The following is an 11,464-nucleotide window of genomic DNA, read 5'->3' on the forward strand; positions in this document are numbered from 1 at the left end:
ATGATCACCGACCTAGACCAAATCAGCAGGTCTATCGCTGATAAACCATGGCTTATATGCGGGGACACAAACGCAAAATCCTTTTTATGGCACAGCCCCATAGAAGATGGTCGGGGCTATCGGATGCAGGAATTTGTGGCAGCATTATACCTCACTTCATGCAACACCAGTCCCCTTGCCACTTACTATTCTTCAAGGGGAGAAAGCTGGGTGGACGTCTCCCTGGCCAATATTCATATGGCACCTAGAATCTCATTCTGCTCGACTATGACTGAGCCGAGCGCCAGCGACCACCGCTACATTAAGACAGAAATACAAATTGATGAAGAAAATTCTAACAACCTTACATATTACCATCATACGCACTGGCCTACATTCCAGCAACTGGTACGTGACTACTGGCACCTTGACATTCCAATTATCGACATGAACGAAAATGAATTAGACAACTGTATTAAGAAGTTCACGAACCTTTTGCAACAGTGTTATCATCTAGCAAGTAAACAAAAGACAAAATCAACAACTAATGCCCCATGGTGGGACAGCGAACTAACTAATCAACGCAAGAAAGTACGTAAACTCCGTAAGCGTTACCAGCATCAAACAAACGATCAGATCAGGATTACACAGAAGGCTGAGTATATCGCAAGCTTCAATGAATATAAGACTCTTATTAACAAAAAAAGGCACCAGGTCTGGAGGAGTTTCTGTAGTAGGTTCAATGATCCTTGGTGCGAACCATACTACACAGCTTTTAAAAAGAAAGAAAAGGTGGATATACCATCATCCATTAAAACGACTGAGGGTTCCTACACCAGTACACTGGAGGATACCATTGACAATCTCTTTAAGTACCACTTTCCTCTGGACGACCCTGCCAGTGACACAGAGACTCAAAGCGAGATCCGTAATAATGCCACTCAATCAACTAACCAAGAAGATGATCGTTACTTTACATATAACGAAGTCAATCATGCAATTCATAAGATCAACAACAAGAAAGCCCCTGGAGTAGACCGTATCACAGGGATTATGATTAAGGAGGCATTCGCAGCCACCCCGACTACGTTTGTAACCCTGTTTAATCGTTGCCTCTCTCTCGGGTACTTCCCAAAAGACTGGAAATACGCTGTGGTTAAATTCATCAGGAAGCGCCCAAACGAGACTCCAGAATATGCAAAGGATTACAGACCAATTAGCCTGCTCCCGATTATTGGGAAAGTCCTCGACAGACTGGTAATCACAAGAACACTGGCCTTCCTGAGAAAGAGAAACCTCCTAAGTTCCCATCAGCATGGCTTTACACCCGGGAAATCGACAACAACAGCTCTAACAACGATCACCAATTATATCAAGAGTGCCAAAACTGAAGGAAAACACACACTCCTGGCCTCAATCGACTTTCGTGGGGCTTTTGACAACTTGTGGTGGCCTGCAATTCTGCAGCAACTCAAGAATCACTGTTGCCCGAGGAACCTATTCTATTTAATCAAAAGCTTCATTGCTGACAGAAAAGCTGGTTTCCTAGTGAACAAAGTCAACTATACCTATGACGTCACCAAGGGCTGTCCACAGGGCTCCATTTCAGGGCCCGGTCTTTGGACTATTGTCCATAGCGAGCTCCTTACAAAAATTAATAACATCGAAGATGGCAATCACCTCATACAGGGGTACGCAGACGATACCGTCATACTGGTATCTGACAAAAACCGTGACAGGCTGTCAGTCCTGTGTAACAATCTATTAGCAAAAATTTCAAGCTGGAGTGCGGAGATTAACTTGCCCATCAATTACTCCAAGTGTTACTACATCATCTTTTCGAAAAACACTCCTCTTCAGAAGAGCCCTCGTATAGAGATCGATGGGGTAAGAGTCTCCCGGGTTAAGGAGTGCACATACCTTGGGGTTAAGCTTGAACAGCAACTTCAATGGTCTAGCCATGTCAATATGGTAGTAGCTAAGGCAACCAAGGCTTCGAATGCTCTCATTAGCATTGCTAAGAATACCTGGGGCATAGGCTATAAGGCAGCTAAACACATCTATCTTGGGGCAATCGAGCCCATTCTGCTCTATGCGGCCCCCATTTGGGCTGATGCTACCCAGAAAGTGTACATCCAGAAAAAACTATCAAAAGCCCAAAGGGTAGCTGCCCTCAGGATTTGCAGGGCCTACCGGACAGCCCCGACTTCTGCCCTTTTGGTGATTGCCGGTCTAATACCAGTTCACATCAAGGCCAGGATGATGGCTAGGAACTGGAAATTCAACAACCTGTTTCTTAACAAAAACCCACTAGATAATATCAGGAATAATAACACACTTTCGGAGTTACCCAACGACCTTAAAAATGACATTTTAACCTTCGGGATCAAACTCAAGGACCCCACTTCAAACACAATGTATGACTATCCATCTGCCAGCAATAACATCTCTACTTACAATGAAACTAACGACATATCCATCTTCACTGACGGATCAAAAGACGACAACAAAGTTGGAGCGGCATTTGTTCTCTATGACCATCAAACTGGGAAAACTCATCGTTCAGCATTTAAGCTTGGTCCCCATTGTTCTGTTCCCCAAGCTGAAATTCTGGCCATTACAAAGGCTATTGACCACGTCTTTGCTGAATGGTTTCCTCATAGCAAATCTATCACAATATACTCAGATAGTATTACTGCGATTTACTCTATCACCAATCAAGGGAAACGGGGTGACAACGTCCTCCATATTCACCAGCTTCTCTCCAACAACAGTCACGGACATAATATCCAATTTAAGTGGGTGCGTGGGCATTCTGGCGTTGTTGGCAATGAGGCCGCTGACCGCCTTGCCAAGTCCGCCGCAGTCTCAACCTTGCCCTCCAGCTACAGCAAAATTCCTCTCTCCAAAATCAAGCACTGGAGCTATCAAATTGCCCTCCATCAGTGGCAAGAAGAATGGAACAACAGTGACACTGGAAGATTAACATTCGACTTTATCCCTGACATAGCTCGCCGACTGGAGTGGAAACANTTGTACCAGGTATGTATAATTGTATATCCATCACACATTTTATTTTAACAAGTTTTTATAATTTTATTTTTAATTTTAGCCCTTATATTATGGCTAGCGATTCAGAATGTAATTGTGATATTGATAATTTATTTCAAAAAAGTTTTGGCTGGAGACCATATAATGAGAAAGAAAACACTATTAAAAGAGAAAGACCAATGCCTAAATGAAATATAAATACATCAACAAAAAAATTTATTAGACACTTTCACGATAAAATTTATGAAGATGTAAAATGGCTTTGTGCATAAAAATGCACATTTTACGTGATGCATAAAAATGTAAAAATTGTTTTGTTGGCCTTGCCTACTATTTTCAAATGAAATTAGTGTGTGGAATAAGAATGGCTTTGACAATTTAAACAATTTGAGTAAAGCTGGCAAGACACGAAAATCGTAAATGTTATATAGATTCTTTCGTAAAATTGAAGCAATTTGGAAATCAAAGCAGAATAGAAATTAACATTAGTAAACAATATAAAATAAATATTGAAAATTATAACAAGATAATTATGGCTAATAGATTTATTATATCTAAATTAACAAATGTTATATGTTTTTTCTCAAAGCAAGATTTGGCAGTTAAAAGGGCATAGGGAATCTATTCAATCTAATAACAGAGGTAATTAATTACATTGAACTTGTTTATTTATTAAGTACGTCAGATAATCTATTAAAAATACATTTAAAGAAGTGTACGATTTTAACTGGCTTATCGAACAAACGAATAAGAATGGACCTGAGACGCAATTAACTGATTGCCCCTGTAAGTCGGCTTCTTACAGAAACGGCTTCCTTATCATCAAATGTCACGACACGCCATGTATAATAGTGTTAAAGTTGCCAGTATTTTTAATGCTAAGTGGTATCGAAACTCGCGGATGGAATATGGAATACGTATGGAATTATTTGTTTTAGAATGTAATTTCACATTCTAAAACAAATAATGTCGAATGTTTCCTTTGCACAGTCTCTCGTTTACCTCTCTCCATGGACACACTCCTGTAAAGTCTCTTGTTCCCCACGCCTTGTCGACCATTGGTTTTAAATTATTTCATTTATATTATTTGTCATTTTAAAAATTTATACTTGTTCCTGATATACAGATATGCCATTATATGTAACACTGTACACAAGTATTTATTTTTTTGTTTATGTTGATTACTTGGTAAGTTTCAAAATTATAATTAAAATTCTTTGGAAATTGATTTATTTAAAACTTTGTTATTTTTAGCATAAACAATAAATTACAACTCTGAAAAAATATGCTTTATTTTAATATTTAAATTTACCTATTTACAAAATACTCATTATTAAATCTACTAATCACAGTAAATGAAATCAGCAGAATACAATTTTATAAAAAGGCACTGAGAATTTTTATTGACTTAAGAATTCTGTTGTAAATACTTTACACAAGAAAACTTTTATACCATTGAGTTTATGAACTTTCATAATATATCAGCAATGTAAAAATTTTATATAAATTTATACATTTATATAATTAACACAATTAAACAATACATTTGATAATTAAACAAAAATATTGTATACACCATGAACAATATAAATTTATATTGTTTTAATAAAATTTAGTTTTACTTCATTCTATGATAAGAAAATTTAATTAAATATGAATGCAGTCTATAAGTAAATAATACATATTAACATTAACTACTTCGTTATTAAACAAATAAGTTATTAATCTGTAAGTGTTTCGGTTGAATCTGAGCAACCCTGCTTAAGTTGGCAGAATAATAATGTATTTGTTATTTATCCACTGTATATATTTAACTTAAACTAATAAATATATATTATATTATTTATTTGTATATCAATGAAAAAATAAAGCAGATATAGAAGGCAAAATATATTGTGCTCTCAAAGAGTTCTATATTTGTAATTATTTGAAATAAATGTATTGNGTAAAAACAATAGATAAAGAATTTTCGCGTAAGATAAAGAATATAAATAGCAATAAATATATTATCTCAATCCATTAGAACATTTTTTAACGTAACAATTCAAAACAAGATACGCTAACGGCATTAAGTAATTGATGTTTATAAATATCGGTTATTATTTAGATTATTTATAATTTTATCTTTTCAGCAATACGTAATAAAACAATTATCATTAGATTAGAGGAATTAATACAAAAATAAATAAAAATGTAATTTTATTTTTTATAGAAAATTCCAACTATTTTGTGTAATCACAAGATGCCAGTAGAGCTATTAAAACAAAAAAAAAAAAAAAACTTAAGGTATAGGCAATATTGATACATGTACTGTACAGTGCTATTAATTTTAATTTGGTATTTGTTCAAGATTCAAAATTACTGTTGTGATTTTACTGTACACGAATATCGTCTCCTCGAAAGCAGAAATTAATTTTCGCGAATTTAGAACGTTTATACTATCCACTCCTTTATTTAGTCTACCCAGCTTTGGTTTGGATCTATATCAATCGATTTTCTCTCAATATTTTATTTTATTGTTTTACCTAACAACACATATTTAGGAAGAGTATGTATCACTCTATTTATTACATTTATAAAGCATTATCTATTACTACTGTATATGCAGTGATGTGAAACCAGATCCTAGAGACCTAGACCAACACAAAAGACTGAGACTTAAAATTCAAGATCGAGACGCAAGATCCTGATGTTTTACTACAGTGGCGGACAAACAGCGAAGAAAATTGGAGCGGAAAATTTTCGGTTTATTTCCGGAAAATAACTTAAGTATGTGAAAATTCAGAGAACTTGGTTTTGAACGAAGCTACCAGTATGTCTAGCATGCATTCTGGAATTCGAGCAAATATTCGGTACAGTACATACAAAGGCTTGGCACGTTATATTCGTTGTGCAGCCCACTACTTAAACCTAGTCATAAACAATTTTCTAAAAGCAAAATAAATATGAATGTTCTAAGAGATGCTTGAGCAACTTTACTGCTATGGGCAAAAAAAAAAGGCAAACGATGGGGAACTTAAATGCTCTCGACCTATTTCCTTAAACAGATTTTGCCCTACCCGTAGGAGTAAGGCTCCTTATATCCGGGCTAACTTACGCGGCACTTTTAGGTCAAATCAGTGTACTACCACAGCCAACTACAACAGGCCCACCAACGGAATTTTAACATGGATTTTGGATAATGTGAATCTGTGAAAAGATGGTCGTAACTTGAGAACTTATTTAATCGTTATAAAAACTCGACTTCTCCTCTTTTGCAGCTTCGGTTTTACGTTTTTGCAATGCTTGACAAGATAGCATCTCAGTGTGATGACGTACAGTTCGGAATTATAAAGTTCATCGAACAGCTTATTCTCAACGTTCCAGCTAATCTTCTAAGTATAGGGAAATATTTTTAAAGAATGGCAACCAGAAGTCATTATTAAATGCAATACTACGAAAACTTGTTACAAATGATGGTGTGTCTGTGTGTGGCTTATTAACGATAAGAGGATTAAGAATCAGTTCATTTTAATTATATTTCTGTTAAAATTAAATGAAATAAACTAAATTGGGTGTAAAAATAGCTGGAAAGTTTAACGATATTTGTAAATACACTCTAGTTAATTAAGTAGGAATCACAGGCCATCAATGTCGGCCATCTTACAAAATGACGGCATTCGTGGCTAGGCCTGTTGTTGTACAGTCGGTCCCCCTATAACACTGTTGATAATTCCGTTTTATATGAATTCCATGTTGTACGAGTCACTTAGATTTTACAAATACGTGAGCCGTTCACAGCCCGGCACACGCACTTTGTAAACTTACAGCAAACACGTGACAACATCCGTGTCTTGGAATTGTTCATACCATCGCCCAATGCTCTGGGCAGTAGGTGGTTCAACACCATATTGTCGGCGAAAATAACACTGAACAGTTGTTACGGACCCACACTTCACAAAGCGTAGAACACAAAATAATTTATGTTGTCCAGTCGCCATCTTGAAAATATGGTAGTGACAGATGAACAAAGCACACAGGGGGCTGCCAATTGGCAACCGCATAAAACTACTGTATTTCAGCTTCCAAACAGCCAGATTATGCGCATGCGTTTTAAGAGAACCAACCTCACCCGGTTTAGCTGGTGGAAGCTACACACTAAAACGTTTCCAATGATTCTATCCAGGACGGGTTCCGGGATGTTAGCCGCTTGCCTGCTAGATATTTGGCCGCCCTCGCCCCATTATGTGAATCACGAGATTTATAACTTAACCCAACCGATAGGAATTTACTGGTATGTTTTTATGATAGTTCTCTATAGGTGACAAGAGTTTAAAAAAATCCATTAAAATATTTTTATTCCGCTCTCCCATCTCATATTACTTACGGATTTCAATGTTAAACCAGTGATATTACGATTTCGGGACATACGAAATCGTAATATCACTATAAAGGGATGTAGAAAAAAAATGTGTACAATTCTTGTACAATATTAAAAAATTAACGGTTACTTTGGTAGCATCATTTACAACTAAATTTAATGAATGAGAGAGATGCACGAGGTACAGAAAAAGCTCTAGAATTTATTTTCCTCAAATTTACGATTTATGTATCCGTTTCTCATAAAAATTTGTCTTTCCACTTTTTTCCCAAGACTACAAATATTCAAGTTCAAAGTAAGCGGTTTCAATTTATTTCTACTTAAGTAGTAGTTAAATAATTAAAAGATTAGGGAATTAGGGACATAAATAAAATCCTGCCGAAAGAACCGGAATTTTAGTTAAACGAAAGCTTAACTGAACCAATTTCTAGCTGAGTACAGTGGGGAGTGATTTCTTCGTAATATTAGACGTAATATAAACAAATTTTTCCAGTTCATGAAGAGTGACTAAAAAGTTGTAAATTTTGGAAATTTCTGTGGACACCTGGTCCTAAAACAAATGACTATTAAGTTTAACATATTTAGATTTTTACAACTATGGTGAGAAACGTTTAAAATTTACAACCATCTTGTCACATCCTTTGAGATACACTAGTGATGCGACAAAGAGGCATTTGACATTAACCGGTATCAGCACCCTCGGGATTTGGCATGCATGCACACACTGCACACCTCCAAGATCATCTCTGATTCCATTCATGAGCCTGGTAGGGAGCAGTTTTAACTAAGTGGATTGTTTTAATATTTAAAAAGTAAAGAATATTTTATGTTATTTTTATGTATGTTTCTTCACAAAACTATATTTAATTATGATTTTCTTTAAAAGTACAGTATATTCATACAATTGAATATTTTGTACCAGGTATGTATAATTGTATATCCATCACACATTTTATTTTAACAAGTTTTTATAATTTTATTTTTAATTTTAGCCCTTATATTATGGCTAGCGATTCAGAATGTAATTGTGATATTGATAATTTATTTCAAAAAAGTTTTGGCTGGAGACCATATAATGAGAAAGAAAACACTATTAAAAGAGAAAGACCAATGCCTAAATGAAATATAAATACATCAACAAAAAAATTTATTAGACACTTTCACGATAAAATTTATGAAGATGTAAAATGGCTTTGTGCATAAAAATGCACATTTTACGTGATGCATAAAAATGTAAAAATTGTTTTGTTGGCCTTGCCTACTATTTTCAAATGAAATTAGTGTGTGGAATAAGAATGGCTTTGACAATTTAAACAATTTGAGTAAAGCTGGCAAGACACGAAAATCGTAAATGTTATATAGATTCTTTCGTAAAATTGAAGCAATTTGGAAATCAAAGCAGAATAGAAATTAACATTAGTAAACAATATAAAATAAATATTGAAAATTATAACAAGATAATTATGGCTAATAGATTTATTATATCTAAATTAACAAATGTTATATGTTTTTTCTCAAAGCAAGATTTGGCAGTTAAAAGGGCATAGGGAATCTATTCAATCTAATAACAGAGGTAATTAATTACATTGAACTTGTTTATTTATTAAGTACGTCAGATAATCTATTAAAAATACATTTAAAGAAGTGTACGATTTTAACTGGCTTATCGAACAAACGAATAAGAATGGACCTGAGACGCAATTAACTGATTGCCCCTGTAAGTCGGCTTCTTACAGAAACGGCTTCCTTATCATCAAATGTCACGACACGCCATGTATAATAGTGTTAAAGTTGCCAGTATTTTTAATGCTAAGTGGTATCGAAACTCGCGGATGGAATATGGAATACGTATGGAATTATTTGTTTTAGAATGTAATTTCACATTCTAAAACAAATAATGTCGAATGTTTCCTTTGCACAGTCTCTCGTTTACCTCTCTCCATGGACACACTCCTGTAAAGTCTCTTGTTCCCCACGCCTTGTCGACCATTGGTTTTAAATTATTTCATTTATATTATTTGTCATTTTAAAAATTTATACTTGTTCCTGATATACAGATATGCCATTATATGTAACACTGTACACAAGTATTTATTTTTTTGTTTATGTTGATTACTTGGTAAGTTTCAAAATTATAATTAAAATTCTTTGGAAATTGATTTATTTAAAACTTTGTTATTTTTAGCATAAACAATAAATTACAACTCTGAAAAAATATGCTTTATTTTAATATTTAAATTTACCTATTTACAAAATACTCATTATTAAATCTACTAATCACAGTAAATGAAATCAGCAGAATACAATTTTATAAAAAGGCACTGAGAATTTTTATTGACTTAAGAATTCTGTTGTAAATACTTTACACAAGAAAACTTTTATACCATTTCATGCCTGTTACTTCATAATATATCAGCAATGTAAAAATTTTATATAAATTTATACATTTATATAATTAACACAATTAAACAATACATTTGATAATTAAACAAAAATATTGTATACACCATGAACAATATAAATTTATATTGTTTTAATAAAATTTAGTTTTACTTCATTCTATGATAAGAAAATTTAATTAAATATGAATGCAGTCTATAAGTAAATAATACATATTAACATTAACTACTTCGTTATTAAACAAATAAGTTATTAATCTGTAAGTGTTTCGGTTGAATCTGAGCAACCCTGCTTAAGTTGGCAGAATAATAATGTATTTGTTATTTATCCACTGTATATATTTAACTTAAACTAATAAATATATATTATATTATTTATTTGTATATCAATGAAAAAATAAAGCAGATATAGAAGGCAAAATATATTGTGCTCTCAAAGAGTTCTATATTTGTAATTATTTGAAATAAATGTATTGTAATGGAGAATCCTATTAAGTTGGTTGCTTTGAATGGTCTTCAACTATTTCTAAATATACTTAAGAATATGAAGATTCATTTATTTAAACTAATTAGTTAGATTAGAATTAATAATACAGATGATGATAAATTATTTTTTTCTATTTAATTAATTTTTATAATTTAAAAAAATGTTTTGTTAAATATCTTTATTATATGTTTCACAGAAGATTTTGCTAATAGTTTAAAATATTTTAATTAAATTATATTTAATATAAATGATTAAATTAAAAGCATCGCATTAATTCAATATAATGTACTTCATTAAATAACTTTTTTTAACTTACAAAAATTCTTATTAAATCTCAAAATCATAGTATATATTACTATTGAACTGATACATAAATTTTAAATGTAAATTAAAAATTTACCTAACTTAATATACTATAATTAAACAAAGTTCTTCATTAATAAATTAATAATAATCTCTAAAAATATGTAAAGTCAGAGTATTTCCCAAATTTATTACAATATTTATTTAGTTTTAACTGTAATTTAATCTATAAATTCATAATTAAAACAATCCCACTAGAATTTAAAGATAATCATTAAAATTAACATACACCTAAAATTTTTCCAACTTGTCCTAAACTTTCTATATAATAATCTGGAATCATTAATTCACTATCTGGTAAATTTTCTTCTTTTCTACTTTCAACTTCTTTCAGATCACTAATACCAGTAAGTACAAGCAATGTTTGCATCCCATTTTTTCTTCCAAGCATTATATCAGTATTTAATCTGAAAGAATAAATATATACATAAGTAATTATAATAATGATGAAACAGTTTTACTGGAATGATACAAAGGGTGTTTCAAAAAGAATCATCCAAGTTAAAAAAATCCTAACTATTCAAGCTTTTAATCCATTTTGATTGAACAATGTACAGGTAACCCCCGTATAACACGATAGTTACGTTCCAAAAAATTGCCGTGTTATGCAAATCAAAGAACTAGTACGAAAAGAAGGGTTAGGTTCCAAAAATTAAAAAAACATGCTACTATATTTTCATAATTAAGTTAAATATCTTTATTAAAATTTTCTTAAGTGATACATATTAATATAAATTAAACAATGTTTTCTTTGTCANATTATAATGGGTTAGAAAATAATTTAGGTTTTTTTCAGCACCAAGTCAGTTAGCAAGTCTTCAAGGT

General features: G+C 32.5%; 1 protein-coding gene across 1 annotated transcript in view; it reads right to left on the reverse strand.

Moving 5' to 3' along the window:
- The window catches only part of LOC111624605 (uncharacterized protein KIAA0930 homolog), a 59,805-nt gene extending 48,572 nt beyond the window's left edge, over positions 1-11,233 (reverse strand). Inside the window, exon 1 of the mRNA XM_023367496.1 lies at positions 10,871-11,233. Coding sequence (XP_023223264.1) covers positions 10,871-11,030 — 160 coding nt within the window. The 5' untranslated portion in view covers positions 11,031-11,233. The remainder of the gene's footprint in view (positions 1-10,870) is intronic.
- Positions 11,234-11,464: the final 231 nt, after the last annotated feature.

This window comes from Centruroides sculpturatus, unplaced genomic scaffold (assembly GCF_000671375.1).
Source record: "Centruroides sculpturatus isolate CEXI.00-Female unplaced genomic scaffold, Cexi_2.0 scaffold56, whole genome shotgun sequence".
NCBI lineage: Eukaryota > Metazoa > Arthropoda > Arachnida > Scorpiones > Buthidae > Centruroides > Centruroides sculpturatus.